Raw genomic sequence first — 25,693 nt, 5'->3', positions numbered from 1 at the left:
CATAAGAGAAGTGCAAACTAAAACTACACTGAAATACTTTTTTTTTAAATGAGATTGGCAAGGATAAAATTCTGGTAACATACCATGTTGGTGAGAATATGGCAGAAGACAGGCATTCTCGCACATTCTTTTCTGGTGGGAACACACTAGTGAGCAGTTGGACTATATCTACCAAAATTACAACAATTCTTTTAAGATTTATCCTAGAGATATACATACATATGCAAAATAACATGTAGCAAGACTGCATATTACAGCATGACTTGTAAGTGAAAAAGTCACCTAAATATCTATCAGAAGTTTGACTAAAAAATTTTTGTTATATTCATGCAATGGAATATTATGCCACTTTTACAGAGAACGAAGGTTCTCTGTAGGTACTGATATGGAATCATATGCAAAAAAAATCAGAATTTAGAACAGAAAGTATAAACCCACAGCTACTATTATATTTAGTAGTGAATAATATTATATTTAACACATGCTTTTCCCCTAAGATTGTGAACAAGATAGGGATGTCTGCTCTCATCATTCTGTTGAACATTTGTACTGAATCTTCTAGCCAGGATAATTAGTCAAGAAAAAAACAAATAATATAAAAAAGAATGTATATGTACAACTGAGTCTCTTTGCTATACAGCAGAAATTAACACAAAATTGTAAGTCAACTATACTTCAATTAAAATAAATAAAAAAGAACCAATGAAGAAAGTTTCAAAGAAAAAAAGAAAGAAATAAATAAAAGGCATTCAGATAGGAAAGAAGTGTAGAAAGAAGAAAACTTACCAACCTAGAATTATATCTAAACAGTCAAATTATCCTTCAAAAGTAAAGAGAAATGAAGACTTTTTGTCAGACAAACAAAAATTGAGGGAATTTGTTGCTAGTAGACCTGCCTTAAAACAATGTTAGAAGAGGTTCTTCAGAGAGAGGAATATAGGTTCAAAGCTCAGATCTTCATAAAGAAAAGAGCATTAGAGAAAAAATAAATGAAAGTCATAAAATCTTCTTTAAAATTCTTAATTAATCTAGTATATTAACTCTTCAAAAATAACAGCAACAGTGTATTTGATGATTACAGCTTATGGATAAATGAACTGACTGACAGCCTGCTCTAACGGAGAGATTGGAAATACTCTGTTATGAGGTAGTTACTTCAAGTAACTACTGTATTGTTATACTACAGTGAAGTAATATAGTGTTATTTGAAAGTGGACTTAGATTAGCTGTAAATGTGCACTGCAAAATCAAGGGGGAACCACTAAAATCTTTAAAAAATATATATATAACTGATATAAGTTAAAAGAGGAGAAAAAAATGAAGTCATATAAAATGCTCAATTAAAACAGAGATGGCAGAAAATGAATAGAAGACCAAACAATAAGAAAATAAGACTCAAGTACATGTTCTCTACAAAAAACCCACTTTAAATATAAAGACACGGGTAGATTAAAAGTAAAGATAATGAGGAAGACATACCATGCTAACATTAATCAAAAGACAGCTGGAGTAGCTATATTAATTTCAGACACAGCAGTCTTCAGAGCAAGGAAAATTATCAGGAACAAAGAGAAACATCACATAATAAAGAAGACATAATCTATAATGTAAATGATCCTAACAACAGAGCATCTAAATATGTGAAGAAAAATTTCATAGAGCTTCAAAGAGAGACAGATTAATCCACTATTGTAATTGGAGGCCTCAACACTCCTCTATCAGCAACTGACAGATCCAGCACGCAGAAAAATCAGTAAGGACAGAGTTAAACTGAACAGCACCATCAATCAACTTCATCCAACAACAGCAGAGTGCACATTCTTCTTAATCTCACATGGAACATTCACCAAGATTAACCACAGTATGGGCTATAAAACACACCTTAACAAGTTTATAAGAATAAAGATTATAAAAAGTATAATAAAAATCCCAGCTACATTTGTTGGAGACAAATCAACACACTTGTAAATAAGACATGAGTCAAAGAAGAAATCTCAAGAGAAATTTTGAAAAAATCTGAACTAAATGAAAATGAAAATACAACTTATGAAATTTTGTGGGATGCAGTGAATGCAGTATTTAAAGGGAAATTTATAGCACTGAATGCATATTTAGAAAAGAATAAAGATCTAAAATCAATAATCTAAATTTCAGCTTAGGAAACTCAAGATAGAAGATCAAATTAAATCCAAATTAAATAAAATAATAAAATTTAGAGCAGAAATTAATGAAACTGAAAACATGAAATCAAAGAACCAAAAGCAGGTTCTTTGAAAAGATCAGTAAAATTGATAAACTTCTTACCAGCTTAACTAAGAAAAAAGGATAAGACATGAATTTACTAATATCAGAAATTAAGGAGGCCATCACTACTGATGTCCTGGATAATAAAGGAATGGTATGAACAATTCCATGCACATAAATTTGATAACCTAGATGAAATGGACCAATTCCTTGAAAAACACAATCCACCAAAACTCATAAAAGGAGATACAGATAATCTGAGTAGCCCTATATCTGTTAAAGACATTACATCAATAATTAATAACCTTCCAAAACGGAAAGCACCAGGTCCAGATGGGTTCACTGGTAAATTCTACCAAACATTTAAAGAAGAAATTATACCATTTCTTTACAGTCTCTTCTAGAAGGCAAAGGAAACACTTCCTAACTCAATCTATAAAGGCCAGCATTACTCTAATACCAAAACCAGAAAAAAGACATTACATGTTATTATACATGCATCAAAACCCATCAAATGTACAACACAAAGAGTGAACCCTAATGTAAACTATGGACTTTAGCCAATAAGGTTTTAGATTTATAGAAAAACTCAGCAGAAAATACAGAGAATTCCCATATATCTGCTCCCCTACCCCAGGTTTCCCTTATTCGTATCTTGTATTAATGTGATAAACGTTATAATTAATGAGCCAATATTGATACACCCTTATTAACTAAAGCCTATAGTTCACATTTCCATGGATTTTGACTTTTATGTTGTACAGTTCCAATGGTTTTGACAGATGCATAATGTCACTCATACACTTTAAAAGTATCATACAGAATAGTTTCACTGCCCTAAAAATGTCCTGTGACCCACCTAGTCATCCCTCCGTTATACTCCCCAAACTGTCAACTACTGACTTTTTTGATACTGTCTCTATAGCTTTTGCTTTTCCAGAATGTCATATAGTTGGAATCATACAATGTGTAGCCTTTTCAGACAGGCTTCTTTCACTTAGCAATAAGCATTTAAGGTTACTCCATCTCTTTTCATGGCTTTATAGCTTATTTCTTCTTATTGCTGAATGATATTCCATTTTATGGATGTACCACACTTTGTTTATCCATGCACCTATTGAAGGACATCTTGGTTGCATACAAGTTTTGGCAATTATGAATAAAGCTACTATAAACATTCATGTGTTTGTTTCTGTATGGACACAAATTATCAACTCACTTGGGCAAATGTCAAGGAGCACAATCACTGGATTGTATGGTAACACTATATTTAGCTTTGTAAGAAATTGCCAGACTGTCTTCCAAAGTAGTTGTACCATTTTGCACTGCTACTACCAATAAATGAGCAGCTTCCCTTTTAGGATATATGTTCTGCAAATGTTTTCTTCCAGCCTGTAGCTCACCTTTTCATTTTCTTAATGGTGTCTTTTGCAGAGGAAATCTAATTAATCAAATTTTTCATTAAGCCTTATGCTCTTTATGTCTTATCTAAGAAGACTTTCTCTAATCCAAAGTCACAAGGAGTTTTTCCCTTATGCGTCTTTTTAGAATTTTTTTAGTCTTAGCTCTTACATTTAGATCTATGATCTATTTTTAGCTAATTTTTGCATATAGAGTGGGGGAAAAGATAATGTTCATTTTTTTGCATATGAATATTCAATTGTTTCAGGAACATATATTGAAAAGACTATCATTTCTTCATTGAATTATCATGGTGCTATTAACAAAAATCAGTTGACCATGTAAGTGGTAGTCTCTTTCTGGACTCTATTCTGTGCCATTGATCTGTATGCTGATACTGTATTGTCTTCATTACTGTAGGACAATAGTAATCCTTGAAAACAGGTTGTGGAAGAGATCATATTTTGTTCTTTTTCAAAATTGTTTGTCTGGTCTAGGTCCTTCATCATCTTGTCAGTCTGAAATTTTGGCTGGGATTATACTGAATCTTTAGCTTGGTTTCCAGAGAATTAACATTTTAAGATTATTGAGCCTTCCAATTCCTTCATTTATGTAAGTATGTATGTATGTATGCCTTTAATTTCAGCAATGTTTTGTAGTTTTCAGTGTACAGGTCTTGCACGTATTTTTAAAAATTTATTTCTTTTTCAGTAAATTACAATTGTTCATTGCTAGTATATAAAAATACAACGGATTTACATAGATTAATCTTTTATCTTGTGTCCTTGCTAAACTCACTAATTAGCTCTAGAGGGTTTTTTTTTCTTCCTTCTGGTAGATTCTTAGGATTTTTGGCATAGATGATAATGTCATCCTTGAATAAAGACAGTTAATTATTTCCTCTTCAATGCATATGCCTTTTTTTTTTTCTTCGCCTTTTTGCTCTAGCAAAGACTCCCAGTACAAAGTCGAAAAGAAGTGATAACAGTTGAACAGAAGTGATCTTAGAAAGCATTATCTTCCACCATGAATTACGATGTTAACTGTAGGGTTTTTATAGATGCCCTTCATTAGGTTGAGGCAATTTTCTTCTATTCTTAGTTTGCTGAGTTTTTAGCAGGAATGGATATTCAATTTTGTAAAACGCTTTTCCCACAACTATGAACATCATCAAATGATTCTGCTTATCATGTCATTAAAATGGTGACAAACATTTATTGGTTTTCAAATGTTAAGAAGCTTGTATATTCAAGACAAAACTCACTTGGTAATGAAGTATTATCCTTTTTGTATGTTGCGAGATTTGATTTGCTAATATTTTCTTAAGAACTTGAAGTCTATGTTCATGAGGGATACTATTCTGTAATTCTCTTTAACTGAACTGTTTTTAGCTGGTTTTGTTATCAGGGTAACACCAAGACTAGTAAAACAAAATTGGAAATGTTCCCTTCTCTTTCTTGTCTCTAGAAGAAATCATGTAAAATTGGTATTATTTCTTCCTTAAATGTTTGATAGAATTTTCTTTTGAGGCCGTCTAGGCTGGAGCTTCAGGGTTTTTTTTAAAATTAATTAATTAATTAATTTATTTTTGGCTGTGTTGGGTCTTCGTTCCCGTGCGAGGGCTTTCTCTAGTGGCGGGGAGCAGGGGCCACTCTTCATCGCGGTGTGCAGGCCTCTCACTGTTGCGGCCTCTCGTTGCGGAGCACAAGCTCCAGAGGCGCAGGCTCTGTAGTTGTGGCTCATGGGCCTAGTTGCTCCGCTGCATGTGGGATCTTCCCAGACCAGGGCTCGAACCCATGTCCCCTGTATTGGCAGGCAGATTCTCAACCACTGCGCCACCAGGGAAGCCCGTGGAGCTTCAAGTTTTAAACTGCAAATGTTCAATTATAAAAAACAGATATAGTGCTAGTCAGGTTATCTACTCTTATCTAGGTTTTAGTCATTTGCATCTGTCAAGAAATTAGCTTCATCTAGTTACCATATTTATTGCCATAAAGTTGTTCACATTATTTCTTATTATTCTTGCAATGTCTGTTGGATTTGTAGCAACGTCCTCTCCTTCATTTCTGATACTGATAATTTGTGTCTAGCTAGAGGTTTACCAATTGTGTTAATATACTAAGAGTTATATTGATTTTTTTCTATTTGTCTTTTTTATATTCACTCAACTTTATTATTTACTACTTTCTGCTTATTTTGAGTTTAATTTGTTCTTGTTCTATTTGCTCAAGGTGTACACATGATCATTGATTTAAATATTTTTCTTTTCTAATATAGGCATTTCCCTCTAAGCGCTGCTTTGCTGCACCCCACAAGTTCTGACATGTATTTTCATTTCATTCAATTCAAAATATTTTTTATGTTTCTTTGTGATTTCTCCTTTGACCCATGGCTGTTTCAAAGTATGCTGTTTAATTTCCATATATTTATGGAATATATTCCATATATTTATATATATTCCATATATTTATGGATTTGGGGAATAACTCTTAGTTTGATTTTGCTGTAATCTGTACTAGTTTCCTAGGTCTGTTATAACAAACTGAGTGTGAGCTCTGCCCAATGTCCCGCATGTTATGAGGACTTTCCACTCAGGGTGGTGGGAATGCCAACTAAGCTATTCCCCATCCCTTCTGAGCCCTGGAAATTGTTTGGCCTACTGTGCTTTCCAGTGGGTCTTTCCTTGGACTCTAGAGCTGTGCTTCACATATGCACAATCAGCACTCAGCCAGAGATCTGAGGGCACCCCTAAGCAAATCTCTTTAGCTTCCTCCTCCCTGATACTCTGCTACACAAATGCCAGTCACCTCCACCTCCCCAAACGCCAAGCTCTACCAAGACTGCTGGGCTGTTTGTGCTTCTTCTTTCTGCTCTGCAGCACGGAAACTACCCTCAGACAGTTTCATAATGCTCACCTCATTTCCTTCCTCTCAGGCATCACGATCCTGTGCTGCCTGTTGTCCCATGTCTGAAGATGGTCACCCTCCTCCACCTTTGTGCTAACTTTTCTAGTTTCTGGAGTGAGGGTAAATTCAAGTCTATTTTCTCTCCCTTACAGCTTGGGTGGAATTTATTCATTCTTATAATTTTACTTTTGGTGGCTACCCTAGAGATCTCAATATGCATCCCTGACTTTTTTTTTTTATTTATTTTATTTTTGGCTGTGTTGGGTCTTCGTTGCTGCACGTGGGCTTTCTCTCGTTGCGGCGAGCGGGGGCTAATCTTGGTTGCAGTGTGCAGGCTTCCCATTGTGGCGGCTTCTCGCTGCAGAGCACAGGCTGCAGGTGCATGGGCTTCAGTAGTTGTGGCACACAGGCTCAGTAGTTGTGGCGCGTGGGCTTAGTTGCTCTGTGGCATGCGGGATCTTCCCAGACCAGGGCGCAAACCCATGTCCCCTGCATTGGCAGGTGGATTCTTAACCACTGCGCCACCAGGGAAGCCCCGCATCCCTGACTTTTTATACAACCTTAAGACATTACTTTCACCACTTCCTGAATAATTAGAGTATCTGACAATTGTCTGAATCACTAAGTCCTTCCTTTTGGGCTATCATCTGCACATATTTCATTTATACACATGCTATAAATGCCACAAGACACTACTATTATTTCATCTTAAAAATCAGTATTATTTTATATTTACTCACTAATGTTCCCTTTATTTTGTCATTCTTTATGCCTGAAGAACTTCCTTTTGCATTTATTGTTGAGTAAATAGAGACAATTTTTCTCAGATTTTGTTTGTCTGAAAAGAAAATCCTCATTTGGCTTTCATTTCTGAAAGTTGCTTTTGCTGAAATTTTTTTTTTGTTTTTTGTTTTGCGGTACGCAGGCCTTCACTGTCGTGGCCTCTCCCGTTGTGGAGCACAGGCTCCGGACGTGCAGGCTCAACGGCCATGGCTCACGGGCCCAGCCGCTCTGTGGCATGTGGGATCTTCCTGGACCGGGGCACGAACCCGTGTCCCCTGCATCAGCAGGCAGACTCTCAACCACTGCGCCACCAGGGAAGCCCTGAAAAGGGAATTTGAGGTTGGCAGTGTTTTTCTTTGAGCACTTTAAGGATCTCAATCCACTCTGTTATGACTTCCATAGTTCCTGCTTTATTGCTAACCATTAGTATTAGTGTTTCTCCTTAATGTGTCTTTCTTCTCCAGTTGCTTTACAAAATTTCACTTTATCTTTGATTTTCAGGAGTTTGTGATATTCTGAGGAATGTTTTGCTTTGTATTTTCCCTGACAGGGGGTTCACTTGCCTTCTTGAATCTATCAGTTGATGTTGTTGTTCATTAGGTTTGAAAATTCTCGGCCATTGTGTCTTGAACTATTTCTTCTGTCCCATTCCCCCTCTCCCTCTTTCTGGGATATTAATTACATGTGTATTTGATCTTTTTGAGAATGCCTCACATATTGTCTTTTCCAGACATACTTTTCTATGAATTTTGGTTTAGATATTTTCTGTTGACCTGTCTTCAAATTCACTAATCTTCTTTTCTGCTGTGTTTAGTCTTCTACTGGCTTGGCCAAAAAGTTCATTCGGTTAACAAATATGTTGTTCAATAAAATTCCTGGTGAAGATGAAAAATTTGTCTTTTATTTTTACTTAAAACTGAATGAACTTTTTTGCCAACCCAATATTAAACCCATCAAATGAGCTCTTAACCAGATATTGTATTTTTGAGTCCCTGAATAACCATTTGATTGTTTTTAATTCTTATTTTCTAGTAATATTTTAAATGTCTTCATTTTTTCCCACTTTTTTCTTCTATTAAAAATATGCTATTTAGGGACTTCCCTGGTGGTCCAGTGGCTAAGACTCCAAGTTCCCAATGCAGGGGGCTGGGGGTTTGATCCCTGGTCAGGGAACTAGATTCCACAAGCCGCAACTAAGAGTTCACATGCCACAACTAAAGATCCCACACACAGCAGCTAAGACCCAGTGCAGCCAAATAAATAAAAAAAATATTTTTTCAAGCCTCCAAAATCAAGGTATCACTTAAAAAAAATGTTATTTAAAAATCTTTGTCTATAAACTTTAATAAAAGGGTCATCTATGAGACTGCTTCTGTTGTTTTTCTCATGATTATTAGTCACATGCTCCTGCCTTTCCACAGGTCTAGCAATGTTTGGCTCGCTGTCTCCTCAGCAATTTATCCATTTTTCTCCCTACTTGTGCTGGGAGTGTTGGCCTGCTGTGACTTATTATCTCTTTCCTGGAAGAAGGTCCTCACTTCCTCCTGGGATTTCTGTGCCTTCAATTTAAGGAATATCCAACTATTATTGCTTTTATTTTTTGAGAAGCTGCTTGAATGTTGGATACTACTGGGTGATTCTCTTCCTAATTTCAATTTTATCATCAAAAGATTACAGTAGCACTTCAGCTGCTCAAAAGTCATCCAGCCATTTCAATTGTTAAGAACAGTGAACAAGATAATCTTCTGAAAGGCCAATATCAGTGACACAAAAGTGAATCATTTTTTATGCACAGAAATTCTTAAGAATACACACACACACACAGACCCACAAACACAGCTTGTGCTGTGGTAGAAAGAGCACAGAATTTGAAGAAACAAGATCTGGCCTAAATATTTTTGTCATTTACTAGCTAAGTGACCCTAGGCAAATAATTTTTCTATTTTTAAAACTTAGTTTTCAATTCATAAAGTTGTTGCAAAGATGAAACAGTATATTTTAAAAACCCTTATAAACAATAAGCACATTGTAAGATGCCTTACATAATATTATCTAGTTTTGAAATCTACATCTAAAAGCTGTAAATTAAATAAACATGGGGATGGGGTGTAATAGATACACTGGCAATAAAAACTGACAACCAACAGTAAGTATGATATCAAGGGAGAAGTAAACACTACTTTTAAAGTAGCAATAAGAGCTCAGAGCGAGCAATTTAATTAACAGGCTTAAACAGCCCTTACTTATTTCAACAGACCCTGAAACTATTACTTTATCTCAACACAGTATAGTGACTGATATTTGTGACAAGAAGCTTGTATCTGAAGGAAAATCATATCCTATATATTATTATTAAAGGAATATCTAACAAAATTTTGAAAGACTACAATCAAAAATGACTAAAATAAAAATTCTAGTTGGGTGATCTGCAAGTGGATAAGTTTCTACTTAGAAACCAAAGCTTTTATGTCATATGACCTTAGAATGATTACACTGATGAATAAAATGAAGAATCTGCATCATTAACTCACTCCTACTAATAGAACACTTTGTAAAAAGTATGATTTTTCAGAACTCTTAGAAGAAGACAAGTAAGAGACTATGGCTAAAAAATGATCACAGGAGAGGGTGAAATCAACGTTTTAGGAATGACAAGATGGTTACATGAAGAAAAGGTCAGAGACATAAACGATAAGGTCCTACTGTATAGCAAAGGGAACTATATTCAGTCTTGTAAGAGAAATAAAAGGGAAGAAAAGAAAAAGTCAGAGAGGGTATATGGCACAGGTTCTTGAAAGCAAGAATCATCTGAAGAATGGAAGAGCACGGTTGTGAAACAGTTAATACACTAAGCTTTAGTGACATTTACAAAAATTATTACAGGGAAATGGTATAATTGAAATAAACTGGGCCAAAAAATGGTTGTGAAAATATATTTATGGATGAGTTAAAAAGATTACTAGAGAGTTGATTATGGAAACAGACTCAAAATGTCAGGGTTACCAAGAAAAAACAAGATTTCAAAAAGTACTATATATAGGAAGTCAAGAACTGAAATGAAAAAACAGGTACATGGTCCAATGTAAAAGAAGAAAGTCAGTACCTTGTTGTTGAAAACGGAGACACGACGAGAATCTATTCCACAGACCTCCGTTATAATATGACTGTTCAGTTATTATTTCCCTAAAACTTTGAAGTCAGCATAGAAAAGGCAAAAGTGGTCTAACTTCTGTGTACAGTAAGATCTCATTAGCTGTTAACTGTTATTATTTGCTAACAAAGCCTAAGGTATATTAACCAGGTTCTAAAACAGTAATCTGAAAAGACCTCTGTAAAAACAATTAAAAAAATAATTTAGTTATCTTATGAATAAACCAATATACCTTAGCAAGTGATTTTACAATAGGATTCTCCATTATCCCCTTGAGGAAAATTAGGTCTATTTCTTCTGCTCCTGTAGATGAGGGCAGCTCCGTAAGGTTATCCAACACTTGCTGCATTGCTGCTGAGATAAAAGCAATAGTAAAAAAAAAAAAAAAAAGCAAACCTTAAATTCCAAGCTATTACGAAATACAACTATAAAATAATTCAAGTAAAAAGACATTATCAATTACCACTCTTTTGAAAAGTCACATTTAAAGAACTGAATTGTTGAATAGTAGAAATTTCAAATGCACTTTCCATGAATTAGCAGCAGGATAGGTTTTTACATGCAATTTGGGGTTTACCAGACTATATAAGGCATACTTAGAACCTTATACTTATTTTTTATTTTTCAAATATAAAAACATTACTCAAGAAGAAATATAAAATTGTAATAGAGCAATAAAAAAAAGATTAATCAAGAAGCTTCCAACAAGCCCAGAACGAGATGACTTCACCAGTGAATTCAAGAACTAAAACCATTACTTCACAAAGTCTTCCAAAAAAAAGTAGAAGAGGAAGGAACGCTTCCCAACCATTCTGTGAGATCCTGATACTAAATCCAGACGAAGACATCACAAGAAGACTACAGCCAATATCTTTTACAAGTACAGAGGCAAAAATCTTTAATAAAACACTAGCAAACTGAATCCAGCAACAAATGAAAAGGATTGTACACAATGACCAAGTACAATTTATCCCAGGAGTGCAAGGGTGGTTTATCAACATATGATAATCAATCAATGTAATACACTGTATTAATAAAACCACATGGTATCTCAATAGGCACAGAGAAAGCATTTGACAAAATCCAATACCTTTCATGATAAAAAACATTCAACTAGGAATAGAAGGAAATTTCCATTTCCTCAAGGGCATCTATGAAAAACCCATAGCTAACATCATACTTAATGGTGAAAGGCTGGATGCTTTCCCATAGATCAGGAACAAGGCAAGGATTTCTACTCTTGCCATTTCTACTCAACACTGTACTGAAGGGTCTAGCCATGGCAGTTAGGCAACAAAAAGAAATAAAAGGCATCCAGATGAAAAATGAATAAGTAAAACTATCTTTTTGCAGATGACATGACCTCATATATAGAAAATCCTAAGGAATATATACAAAAGATTTATTAGAACTAAATAAATGAGTTCAGTAGGGTTGCAAGATAGAAGATCAAAATACAAAAATGAATTGTATTTCTATACACTGGCAATGAACAATCTGAAAATGAAATTAAGAAAACCATTCCTTTTATAATAGCATTAAAACAATAAAAATCATTAGAAATAAATGTAACAAAAGAACTGTAAGATTTTTACAGTGAAACTATAAAACATCATTGAAAGAATTAAAGAAGACTTAAATAAATAAAAAGATACCCATATTCATGGATTCTATAGAAGACTTACTGTTGTTAAGATGGCAATATTTCTCAAATTGATCTACAGGTTTAATGCAATCCCTATTAAAATCTCAGCTCCCCTCGCCCTTTCTGGTAGAAACTGTTATATAAGCTGATACAAAAATTCATGTGGGAAATGCAATGAACCCAGTATAGCCAAACAATCTTCAAAAAGAACAAAGCTGGAAGACTCACACTTACTTCAAAACTGACTAAAAAGCAACAGTAATCAAGACTGTGTGGTACTAGCATAAAGACATATAACTGAGAGTCCATAAATAAATCCACTTTACGGTCATTAGATTTTCAACAAGAGTGGCAAGACAATTCAAAGGAAGAAAGAACAGTCTTTTCAAAAATGAATTTGGGACAGCTGGATATGCATATGAAGAAGGTACAGCTAGACCCCTACTTCATTCAATATCATAGCCTTAATTTTATTCAGATTAGTTTTATTAATTTTATTTTCCCTTGATGCTTCTTTAGAATAAGTCTACTAATAGTGGTTTTTAATATTTTTTATTAAAATAAAACATTGCCAAAAGTCAGATTGTATTACTAAGTGGCTTATAATGAAATACAGCAGTTCTCTGTTCCATGCTGTCAGCCTCCTTCCCAACTTATCCTATTCTACAGAAGCAGCTACTTTGAATTTGTTGTTTCTTTTAATCACAGCTGTATTTCTGGGTAATGTGCTAATATTGCTACTTTTTAATTTACCCATTTTATATATTATTTATTTTTGTTAGAATAGTACTAGTGTGATGCTTTTACTTCCCCCTATCTCCACACTGGCAATTTTTATTTATTTTTACTTATTTATTTGTTTTGGCTACCCCATGTAGCATATGGGATCTTAGCTCCCTGACCAGGGATTGAACCTGCACCCCCTGCACTGGAAGTGCACAGTCTTAACCAATGGACCGCCAGGGAAGCCCCCAGACTGGCAATTTTTAAAATAAAATCAACAGTTAGTGCTTTTCATATAGGACTCCTACAAGTTTTTTCCCAAATGTTCCAACAAACTTCTCCCATTTCTATCAGTTTTTCCAAATGCTCAAATATCAGAACTATTCCCTGACTTCTAACCCTGAACTCTCTCTCAAGTATTTTTCTCTCGCACTTTAATTGGAATAGGTTCACCTTTAGGTCTCCTTCTCAGTATGTATAAATGAGTGACAATTTTGGAAGTAAAGAGGTAAACAGGAGAAAAATGTGCATTTACAACAAGCAGAAGGAAAACTGATATTGAGGTAAGATGAAGAAAGAAGACACTAGAAAATAAAGAATATAAGCAAAGTTTACTTCATAATTTTGCTTGAAGTCCAAAGTGTACTCTGGGCAGGGAACAACAGAATCAACAATCTGTAGAAGTATTCTTACCCTGTGGCTATAAACGTAGTTAACTCTACTTTTCATGAGTACTTTTTTCTTTCCTTTGACATTCTATGTATGTCTTTATTTTTATTTCGGAAAATTCCAAACATACACAAACGGAGACAATAACACACCCAACAATTATCAGCTCTAACAATTAGCAACTCATGGCCAATTTTGTTTCATACCCCCACTTTCTAACCTACATAGCTTTGAGGCAAATCCCAGAGGTCGTATTTCAGTGTTTATGTCTACGAGATCAGGACTCTTTTTAAACAATGTAACAATACTGTTAGCACACCTAACAAAGTAACAGTAATTCCTTAGTATCATTAAATATATAGCTGGTGTTCAAATTTCCAGCTGTATTGAAGATTTTTTTTAAAATGTATCTTCTATATTGGTTCTCATGGCGTTTGAATTTTTATATCTCTGCTTAATTAAGTGGGAAGAAAAGTGGCAGAGATTGTGAAATATACCCTTGGTTATTTTGAAGACCTCTGTAAGTTGTTACTGATTCTTTAGTATATGAAATTTAATTATAAACTAGTAAGTCTGTCAATATCTCATGTCCTGAAAAGGGAATCTAGATTATTAAGTTGCCAAACATTCCCAAACTAATTGGTATACTTAATGGAGTTTTAATAAAAATACAGTAGACCCCCTATATAACCATGCTTTCAGGCCAAGTCTGGCTTGGTCTTCCCTCCACTAAGGAAATGGCCTGGCTGGGGAGCTCCAGGGAACTTGGGCAGTGGGGTAAACTGATGCAGCTCTACACAGGCTAGGGAGGCCAGTCTGGAGTGAATGTTGTGCTGGTGAAGGTCACGGGAATCTGGTATTTTTACTGCTATTTTTGTGAAGAAGTAAATCATGAGCTTCGCAATGGAATCTTGAAGGGGACCTCATGTCCCTGAGGGGCACATGCCCCCAAAATCTTCAAATAGGAGACTGATATTCTACCTTCCAGACTTTGGGATATCAAGTACAAACCTTGACTCCTTGTGGAGGATGGTCCAAGACTGCAACAGCTGGAAACCCAAGGAAGTCAGAATTGCTACAACCACCTGCATAGGATGAAACTTATGGACACCATCTATGCCTCTGAAAACCCACTTCGAGCTGAAGGCTGGCATCCCTATTCCTTAATGGGCAAGATTTTCGGCTCCTATCTGCTAGATCTTCCGAAACACTAGTAATCCTTTCAAGGGTGTCTGCAAGCCCTTCACCGATATCCTGCTGGATGGCTGAGACAGCCTGCCATGGGACATGGGTCTGTGTCCAGAGAGAGTACCTGTGCTAACAGGGGGCCCTGACTGAGCTGGCCCTGTGGTCAAAGTTCAATGTGGGAGCTCTCAGCAACACCTCCGTCAGCAGCCAAAGACCTAACCCAGTCTCCTGAAGTCTCCCAACAGCCATCAGGTGACACACCTCCTCTACAGTCAGAAGAGTAAACATGCCAAACACTTCCTCAAACCAAAGAGCTTTAAGGACAACTACAGTGGATCCTTGAACAGCACGGATATGAACTACTCAGGTCCACGTATGTGTGGACTATCGTCCGTAAACATGTACTACAGTACTAATCATCGGCTGTTGGTTGAATCTGCCAACATGGAACTGAGGAGACAGCATAAGGGGATTTTCCACTGTGCGGAGGGCGGGTGCTGCTGTTCAAGGTTCAACTGTATAACACATTGGGGAGTACTCTGCGATGGAACTGAAGGACCTCATGGGAGACAGAGACAGACAGACTGCAGTGTGCTTGCCAGGCAGCCCACAGGTCATCTGGTTCTGCAGGCCCAGAGTGGGCTAGCTGAAGCCTCTTTGAGTCCAGAGCTCTTAGAGCTCATACCTAGAGGATCATTCCCTAGCCCTTTCTTACGGGCAGTTTCAGAACATGTGCTAAGACTTGATTTTCCCCTGGTAGCACTCTTCTGGAGTTGAATTCAGATGTTATTCTTAATGTTTACTGTCAAAAAGTCCTCACTTAGTTCACTTGCCCTGTTCCAGGCTATTTAATTCCAAAGGTGAGAGTTGGGGTGAAGGGACTTGTTATTTTCCATATCTTCCCCTTTTGAATGGAAACTATTTGGATTTAGGGAGTCGTAGAGTTGATAGGTGGGAAAAGCAGACAGGAACTGGTGAGGAGGTTAGGTGAGGGGGTGGGTGAGTGTGGAACAACCCACCCTGGTGCTCCGGTTACACCAGGATGTCAAACATTAGCATAACTTCCCAGACATGCAAGGATCTGACCTAACACCTTTACTCCATACTCTGTCATGAATAAAATTAATAACGTTCGAACACCTGGCATAATCCCAATCTCCCTCGTTTATTGGGATGTTATGGGTCAGGGTGAGGAAATAATTGCCCCTCACAGGCCAACTCACTGGCTTATAAATTAGTTATCTAATAACATTAACTATCAAAAGAAATACAACAGTTCTTTTTAACTAAATTATCCTAAAAGCATATGAAAAAAATAAATATGAGAAAATTACAACAAAGAGCAGTGAGAGAGAATTAACGTCATAAAATATTAAAACATAAACTAAATCTGGGACTTGCCTGGGTGCAGTGTTTAAGAATCCGCCTGCCAATGCAGGGGACACGGGTTCGAGCCTGGGTCCAGGAAGATCCCACATGCCATGGAGCAACAAAGCCCATGTACCACAACTACTGAGCCTGCACTCTAGAGCCTGCGAGCCACAACTACTGAGCCCGTGTGCCTAGAGCCCATGCTCTGCAACAAGAGAAGCCACTGCAACAATAAGCCCACGCACTGCAGTGAAAAGCAGCCCCACTCACTGCAACTAGAGAAAGCCCGTGCGCAGCAGCGAAAACCCAATGTAGCCAAAAAAATAAATTAATTAATTTAAAAAACATTAACTAAATCTATAATAACCACTCAGACACGGATTACCACAAGGCAACTCTTGTATGTGAAAGCTTAATATATGAAACAGGAAGCTCTCTGTAGTGGGAACCTTGCAAAGTTGAGCTGGAGCCAGAGAAGCAGGGAAGTGTCCCAATTTACTCAGAGATTCCAGGAAGAAAGGAAAGTCCCAAAACTCAGAAGGTAAGTTTCCTACAAGTTTCACTCCTCCTCCTTAATTATGGGAGGATGGACTCTTTAGTCAGAAGCCAGATTCAATGACATACAAATGGGGTTCCTATTTAAACTGAAGAAAATTTAATATATTTAATCTAGACCCTTCAATTACAAATATGATCACTACACATCAAGGATCACTACACATGAATACCAAAAGCGTGAATACAACTCACCAAATTCAACAAATAAATATTAACTGCCAAAGAAACAGACTTACTATCTACCAGGGGATTAGTTAAAACAAAAGAAAAGAAAGAGCAAAAGAAAGAAAAAGATTAAATCATAGGGTGGGTTGGGGGTGGGAATATCAGGGATCAAACTGAAGAATTTTCCCACTAGAAAAGGGCAAAGTATGAGAAACATGCTATGGATCATGAAAGAACAAAATTTACAAGGTAATGGGAAATTCAAAAATAGAAAGAATTAAAACAGAAAGCAGAAATTAATCCAAGAAGAAAAAAGAAAAAAACCCATAGATTTGATCAATCCCTGCTGGCTGTTTCAAAGGTCCAATAAAAAGAGACTGATACTTGGCTAGTCTGATTAAGAAAAGAGAAGACACAAATAACGTTAGGAATGCAATGAGAAAATAACTGCAGGCATGAAGAAGATTCAAAAGAAAACACAGTGAACAACGTTATTGTAAAATCCAGTCGAGTAGAGATTTTCTAGGAGAATGCCAATTACTGAAATTTAGGAAAAAGAGGTAAAAATTAAAACAGATCATAATAGAAGAAATTAAAAAGTCTTTCAAAAATCGACTATTTTAAAAAGACATTAGGCCTCATGTATGACAAACCCACAGCAAACATTATTCTCAATAGTGAAAAACTGAAAGCATTTCCTCTAAGATCAGGAACAAGACAAGGATGCCCAGTCTCACCACTATCATACAACACAGTTTTAGAAGTCTTAGCCATGGCAATCAGAAGAAAAAGAAATCAAAGGAATCCAAATTGGAAAAGAAGAAGTAAAACTGTCACTGTTTGCACATAACATGATACTATACATAGAAAATCCTAAAGATGCCACCAGAAAACTACTAGAGCTAATCAATGAACTTCGTAAAGTCACAGGATACAAAATTAATACACAGAAATCTCTTGCATTCCTATATACTAACAATGAAAGATCAGAAAGAGAAGTTAAGGAAACAATCCCATTTACCACTGCAACAAAAAGAATAAAATACCTAGGAATAAACCTAACTAAGGAGGAAAAAGACCTGCATGCAGAAACCTATAGGATTCTAATGGAAGAAATCAAAGATGACACAAACAAATGGAGAAATATACCATATTCTTGGATTAAAAGAATCAATATTGTGAAAATGACTATACTCCCCAAAGCAATCTACAGATTCAATGCAATCCTTATCAAATTAGTAATAGCATTTTTTACAGAACTAGAACAAAAAAATCTTAAAATTTGTATGGAGACACAAAAGACCCTGAATAGCCAAAGCAATCTTGAGGGAAAAAAATGGAGCTAGAGGAATCAGACTCGCTGACTTCAGACTATACTACAAAGCTACAGTAATCAAGAAAATATGATACTGGCACAAAAACAGAAATATAGGTCAATGGAACAGGATAGAAAGCCCAGAGATAAACCCACGCACCTATGGTCAACTAATCTATGACAAAGGAGGAAAGGATATACAATGGAGAAAAGACAGGTTCTTCAATAAGTGGTGCTGGGAAAACTGGACAGCTACATGTAAAAGAATGAAATTAGAACACTTCCTAACACCATACACAAAAATAAACTCAAAATGGATTAAAGACCTAAATGTGAGACCAGACACTATAAAACTCTTAGCAGAAAACATAGCCAGAACACTCTATGACATGAATCACAGCAAGATCTTTTTTGACCCACCTCCTAGAGTAACGAAAAAAAAAAAAAGGGACCTAATTAAACTTAAAAGCTTTTGCACAGCAAAGGAAACCATAAACAATATGAAAAGACAACCCTCAGAATGGGAGAAAATATTTGCAAATGAAGCAACTGACAAAGGATTAATCTCCAAAATATACAAACAGCTCATGCAGCTCAATATATTAAAAAAAAACCAAAAAACACCCAATCAAAAAATGGGTGGGGACTTCCCTGGTGGCACAGTGGTTCAGATTCTGCCTGCCAATGCAGGGGACATAGGTTCGATCCCTGGTCCAGGAAGATCCCACATGCCACAGAGCGACTAAGCCGGTGCGCCACAACTACTGAGCCTGCACTCAAGAGCCTGCAAGCCACAACTACTGAGCCTGCAAGCCACAACTACTGAAGCCTGTGGGCCTAGAGCCCATGCTCTGCAACGAGAGAAGCCACCACAATGAGAAGCCCGGGCACTGCAATGAACAGTAAGTAGCCCCACTCACTGCAACTAGAGAAAGCCCGTGCACAGTAATGAAGACCCAATGCAGGCAAAAATAAATATAAATTTAAAAAGAAAGAAAGAAAAAAAAGAAATCCCAACAGGATTTTGGGGTAATGTTTTTCTAAAATTTACTTGAAAGAGAAAATACGTAAAACCAACCAATACGTCTGGAAAAAAGCATAACTGTAAAGGAGGTGCCTGTGCTATTAAGTATAAAAACACTATAAATTAAACTGGTGCAGTACTGGCACGGCAACAGAGAAATCTTGAATAACTAAATAGGAGTTAATATATGCGAAAGGTGACATTTCAAATCAGTGGGAGGTAGGGTTCAGTTAAATATGGTAGATTGACTACTTGAGTTTACAGTCTTTCCCTTTAGAATCTCTATTAAAACAGCAGCAAAGTATTAATAAAGGTTAAAAAAAGGAAACCCACAAGAATAAAGAGAATGGCGAAAGAGGAAGAAAAACAGACCAAAAAATAGCAAAAATATTTGTAAGTATGTACGTGGTAGGAATAGAAACTAACTTGGAGCAAAGAAGCAGTAGATTCTACCTCCTGAATATTTCTGGAATCAAATAACATGAGTCCTAGTCATCATCATTTCTTGCCCAGACTATACAAGAGCCTCCTACATATATACAGATTTCTTATGAGTGATATATATCTCACCTACAAGGAATTAATTAGAATGTAAATTTTATAGCCAGTGAGCCTTTAAAATACACTACTAGGTTAAACAATCTGCACCACCCTTTGCAGCTTTAGCCACACCAATCCTTCCCCTGTCCTGATGCAAAGTCCTCCCCCCAACTTACCACCACCTTGGTGTACCTAATTCATACACATCCTTCAGGAGCAGAATTTCTATGTCCTTAGCAGGACCAATTAGGATAAATTCTCCTAATATATACTTTTGTAGTAGTCTATGCTTTATAACTCTGATCAACCTGTAATTAAATATTTTGTTATTTATTTAATGTATGATTTTCTTTGTAAACTCTTAGGTCTGATGAGTGCAGAAATCTTACCTGTCTTGTTCAAACTTATATTCCCAGCAACTAGCCCACAGTCTGGTACATCACAAGTCCTCAATAATAGAGTTTCAGTCACAAAAATGTAACATATTTCTGTTACTAAAATGTAGAATAGTTTTCAAATTATATATTGTTATTTATAAATAAAATGTCTGTATAATACTTGGAATCAGTGAAATGTGGTATGGTTTATAAAGCAGTAATCTTAAAGCTATTAACTTTCCACAAATTGTATAACAAGCAACAAAGATAGAAGTGGTATATTTCAATGCTTAGTCTACTAAAATGGCAAGCTTTTACAAAACTTCTTACATATAAATACATTTCTAACTTTCTACAATATAGATCAGTAAGAAGACAAATTTAATAAAATGACTGGTATTTACTCACATATATTGTTCCAAAAGCTTTCTAGAGTTGTTTTACAAAAGCATTTCTCCCCAGTTTTAGAACTATAAGTACTTAAATGAACTGTTTTTAATAAATTAGGACTAGAGTCTATTTCAGTATTAAAAATCCTTTTGTAATCACATGTGTGGTATATTCACTCCCATTTAATTCAACGAACTAAAATCCCCAATGAAAATATGACAGGCAAATTAAGTTTTCATAAGACATTAAAAATTATTTCTGCTCTTATACTTTGTAGATAGAATAACAGTTATTTTGACAGAACCATACTGCATAATTTGCAGATTCAGAAAATGAAAAACAAAACCTTATTCTGTGTGCATTTTAAGCAAAAATTTAAAGGAATTATCTAAGTCATTTGGACTACTTCTAATGTATTTTCAATACAGCAGGAAAAAAATTTTTAAATACATTTCCAGGAAATGGTACAGAAAACTGGATTGAAATTGAAATTTGGATTGACTTGCCAGCAAGACAGCAGAGTAGAAGGCTCACCCCTTCTTACAAAAACACCAAAATCACAACTAACTGCTGAACAACCACTGACAAAAACAAAAACAAAAAAAACCTCTGGAACCTACCAAAAAAGATACCCTACATCCAAAGACAAAGCAACAACAAGATGGCAGGCCACCCACCGGGTGGGCAACACATGAACTGGAAAATAATTATACCAGAGAAGTTCTCCCACAGGAGTGAAAGTCTTGAGCTCCATGTCAGTCTTCACAGCCTGGGGGACTGGCAACAAGAGAGAAGAAGCCTCATCCACTAGATGAAGGCAGACAGCAGAAGCAAGAAGAACTACAATCCGGCAGGCTGCAGAACAGAAACTGCAAGCACAAGAAGTTAGACAAAATTAGACAGCAGGGGAATATGTCCCAGATGATGGAATAAGCTAAAACCCCAGAAGAACAATTAAGTGAAGCAGAGATAGGCAATCCACCAAAAAAAAGAATTCAGAGTAATGACAGTGAAGATGATCCAAGATCTTGGGAAAAGAATGAAGGCACAGATTGAGAAGATACAAGAAATGTTTAACAAGACCTAGAAGAACTAAAAAACAAACAGAGATGAACAATACAATAACTGAAATGAAAAATACACTAGAAGGAATCAATAGCAGAATAAATGAGGCAGAAGAACAGATAAGTGAGCTGGAAGACAGAATGGTGGAAATCACTGCCATGGAACAAAATAAAGAAAAAACAATGAAAAGAAAGGAAGACAGTATAAGAGACCTTTGGAAAAACAATGAATGCACCAACATTCACATTATAGGGGTCCCAGAATGAGAAGAGAGAGAGAAAGGACCTAAGAAAATATTTGAAGAAATAATACCTGAAAACTTCCATAACATGGGAAATAAAATAGTCATCCAAGTCCAAGAAATGCAGGGTCCCAGGCAATATACCCAACAACGAACATACCAACACACATAGTAATCACACTGACAAAAAGTAAAAGCAGAGAGAAAATATTAAAAGCAATAAGGGGAAGCCAACAAGTAACATACAAGGGAACTCCCATAAGGTTATCAGTTGATTTCTCAGCAGAAACTCTGCAGACCAAAAGAACAAGGCACAATATATTAAAGTGATGCAAGGGAAGAAGCTATAATGAAGAATACTCTACACAGCAAGGCTCTCATTCAGTTTTGATGGAGAAATCAAAAGCTTTACAGACAAGTAAAAGCTAAGAGAATTCAGCACCACCAAACCAGCTTTGCGACAAATGCTAAAGGAACTTAGCTAATCAGAAAAGAAAAGGCCACTACTAGAAACAATAAAATTAAATGGAAAAGCTCACCATCAAGGCAACATCAAGTAAAGGTAGGAAAACACCTGAACACAAATATGTCATCAAAACCAGTAATTGTGAGGAGAGGAGAGCACAAATGCAGACTACTGGAAATGCACTTGAAATTAAAAGATGAGCAACTTAAAAGAATCTTTTTTATATATAGACTGCTATATCAATACATCATGATAACTGCAAACCAAAAATCTACAATGGATACACACACACAAAAAAGGAATCCAAACACAACACTAAAGTTAGTCATCAAATCACAAGAACAAAAGAGAAAGGGAAGAAAAATGACCTACAAAAACAAATCCAATTAAGAAAATGGAAACAGGAACATATACATCGATAAATACCTTAAATGTAAATGAATTAAATGCTCCAACCAAAAGACATAGACTGATGGAATGGATACAAAAACAAGACCCATATACAGGCTGTCTACAAGAGACCCACTTCGGATCTAGGGACACATACAGACTGAAAGTGAGGGGTTGGAGAAAGGTAATCCATACAAATGGAAATCAAAAGAAAGCTGGAGTAGCAATTCTCATATCAGACAAAATAGACTTTAAAATAAAGACTGTTACAAGAGACAAAGAAGGATGCTACATAATTAGCAACGGATCAATCCAAGAATATATAACAATTGTAAATATATATGCACCCAACATAGGAGCACCTCAATATATAAGGCAAATGCTAACAGCCATAAAGGGAGAAATCAACAGTAACACAGTAACACTGGGGGACTTTAACACCCCACTTTCATCAATGGTCAGATCATCCAGACAGAAGATCAATAAGGAAACACAGGCCTTAAATGACACATTAGACCAGATGGACTTAATTGATATTTATACAGCATTCCATCCAAAATCAGCAGTATACACCTTCTTCTCAAGTGCACATGGAACATTCTCTGGGATTGATCATATGCTGGGCCACAAAGCAAGCCTCAGTAAATTTAAGAAAACTGAAATCAGATCAAGCATCTTTTCCCAACAAAATACTGTAAGATTAGAAATCAACTACAAGAAAAAAACCGTAAAAAACACAAACACGTGGAGGCTAAACAATATGCTACTAAACAACTAATAGATCACTGAAGAAATCAAAGAGAAAAATAAAAAAATACCTGGAGACAAATGAAAACAAAAGCACAACGATCCAAAAACCTATGGGATGCGGCAAAACCAGTTCTGAGAGGGAACTTAATAGCAATACAACCTTACCTCAGGAAACAAGAAAAATCACACATAAACAACCTAACCTTATACCTAAACCAACTAGAGAAAAAAGAACAAACAAAACCAAAGGTAGTAGAAGGAAAGAAATCATAAAGATCAGAGCAGAAATAAGTGAAATAGAGACAAAAACAATAGAAAAGATCAGTGAAACTGAAAGCTGGTTCTTTGAAAAGATAAACAAAATTGATAAACTTTTAACCAGACTCATCAAAAAAAAAGGGAGAAGCCTCAAATCGATAAAATTAGAAATGAAAAAAAGAAGTTACAACAGACACCACAGAAATACAAAGGATCATAAGAGACTACTACAAGCAACTATATGCCAATAAAATGGACAACCTGGAAGAAATGGACAAATTCTTAGAAGGGTGCAATCTCCCAATACTGAACCAGGAAGAAATAGAAAATACGAACAGACCAATCACAAGTACTGAAATTGAAACTGTGATTAAAAAACTCCCAACAAACAAAAGTTCAGGACCAGATGGCTTCATAGGCAAATTCTATCAAATATTTAGAGAAGAAGAATTACCACCTATCCTTCCAAAACTATTCCAAAATATTGCAGAGGAAGGAATACTCCTAAACTCATTCTATGAGGCCACCATCACCCTAATACCAAAACCAGACAAAGATACCACAAAAAAAGAAAATTACAGGCCAATATCACTGATGAACATAGATGAAAAAATCCTCAACTACTAGCAAATAGAATCCAACAATAGATTAAAAGGATCATACACCATGATCAAGTGCGATTTATACTAGGGATGCAAGGATTTTTCAGTATCCACAAATCAATCAGTGTGATACACCACATTAACAAATTAAAGAATAAATACCATCTGATCATCTCAATAGATGTAGAAAAAGCTTTTGACAAAATTCAACACCCATTTATGATAAAAACTCTCTAGAAAGTGGGCATAGAGGGAACTTACCTAAACATAATAAAAGGCCATATATAACAAACCTACAGCTAACATCATACTCAATGGTGAAAAGCTGAAAGCATTTCCTCTAAGGTCAGGAACAAGACAAGGATGTCCACTCTCACCACTTTTATTCAACATTGTTTTGGAAGTCCTAGCCAGAGCAATCAGAGAAGGAAAATAAAAGGAATCCAAATTGGAAAAGAAGAAGTAAAACCATCACTGTTTGCAGATGACATGATATTATACGTAGAAAATCCTAAGGATGGTACGAGAAAACTACTAGAGCTCATCAATGAATTCAGTAAAGTGGCAGGATACAAAATTAATACACAGAAATCTCTGACATTTCTATGCACTAACATCAAAAGATCAGAAAGAGAAATTAAAGAAACACTCCCATTTACCATCGCATCAAAAACAATAAAATACCTAGGAATAAACTGACCTAAGGAGGCAGAAGACCTATACTCCGAAAATGATAAGACACTGATGTAATCAAAGATGACACAAACAGATGGAAAGAGATACTATGTTCTTGGATTGGAAGAATCAATATCGTCCAAATAACCGTATTACCCAAGGCAATCTACAGATTCAATGCAACACCTATCAAATTACCAATGGCATTTTTCACAGAACTAGAACAAAAAATTTTTTAATTTGTATGGAGACATAAAAGTCCCCGCACAGCCAAAGCAATCTTGAGTAAGAAAAACGGAGTTGGAGCAATTAGGCTCCGTAATGTCAGACTATACCACAAAGCTACAGTAATCAAGACAGTATGGTACTGGCACAAAACCAGAAATATAGATCAATGGAATTGGATAGAAAGTCCAGAAATAAACCCATGCACCTATGGTCAATTAACCTACGACAAAGGAGGCAAGACTATACAACAGAGGACAGTCTCTTCAATAAATGGTGCTGGGAAAACTGGACAGCTACATATAAAAAAATGAAATTAGAACATTCTTTAACACCATACACAAAAATAAACTCAAAATGGATTAAAGACCTAAATGTAAGACTGGATACTATAACCCTCTTAGAGAAAAACACAGGCAAAACACTCTTCGATGTAAATCACGGCAATATCTTTTGTGAGCTGTCTCTTAAAGTAATGGAAATAAAAATAAACAAATGGGACCTAATTAAGCTCAAAAGCTTTTACACAGCAAAGGAAACTATAAATAAGACAAATAGACCATCCTCAGAA

The 25,693-nt window shown here is 35.8% G+C and overlaps 1 protein-coding gene and 1 pseudogene across 10 annotated transcripts in view; one reads left to right on the top strand and one right to left on the bottom strand.

Annotated features, from left to right (window-relative positions):
* The window catches only part of MPP6 (membrane palmitoylated protein 6), a 101,675-nt gene that overhangs the window by 39,095 nt on the left and 36,887 nt on the right, over positions 1–25,693 (bottom strand). For 8 of the 10 annotated variants that reach the window (XM_029233234.1, XM_029233235.1, XM_029233240.1 and 5 more), the window contains exon 2: positions 10,718–10,836. In XM_029233234.1, coding sequence (XP_029089067.1) covers positions 10,718–10,834 — 117 coding nt within the window. In that variant the 5' untranslated portion in view covers positions 10,835–10,836. Of the gene's footprint in view, positions 1–10,717; positions 10,840–25,693 lie in introns of all 10 variants that reach the window. The other 2 variants (XM_029233236.1, XM_029233241.1) reach the window with 1 other exon arrangement.
* LOC114901348 lies at positions 14,399–15,487 on the top strand (annotated as a pseudogene).

The sequence above is a fragment of the Monodon monoceros genome, unplaced genomic scaffold, assembly GCF_005190385.1.
Source record: "Monodon monoceros isolate NGI ecotype Baffin Bay Population unplaced genomic scaffold, NGI_Narwhal_1 Super_Scaffold_2, whole genome shotgun sequence".
In the NCBI taxonomy this organism is placed as follows: domain Eukaryota; kingdom Metazoa; phylum Chordata; class Mammalia; order Artiodactyla; family Monodontidae; genus Monodon; species Monodon monoceros.
The sequence above is the reverse complement of the archived record's forward strand: the minus strand, read 5'-3'. Positions and strand labels throughout refer to the sequence as shown.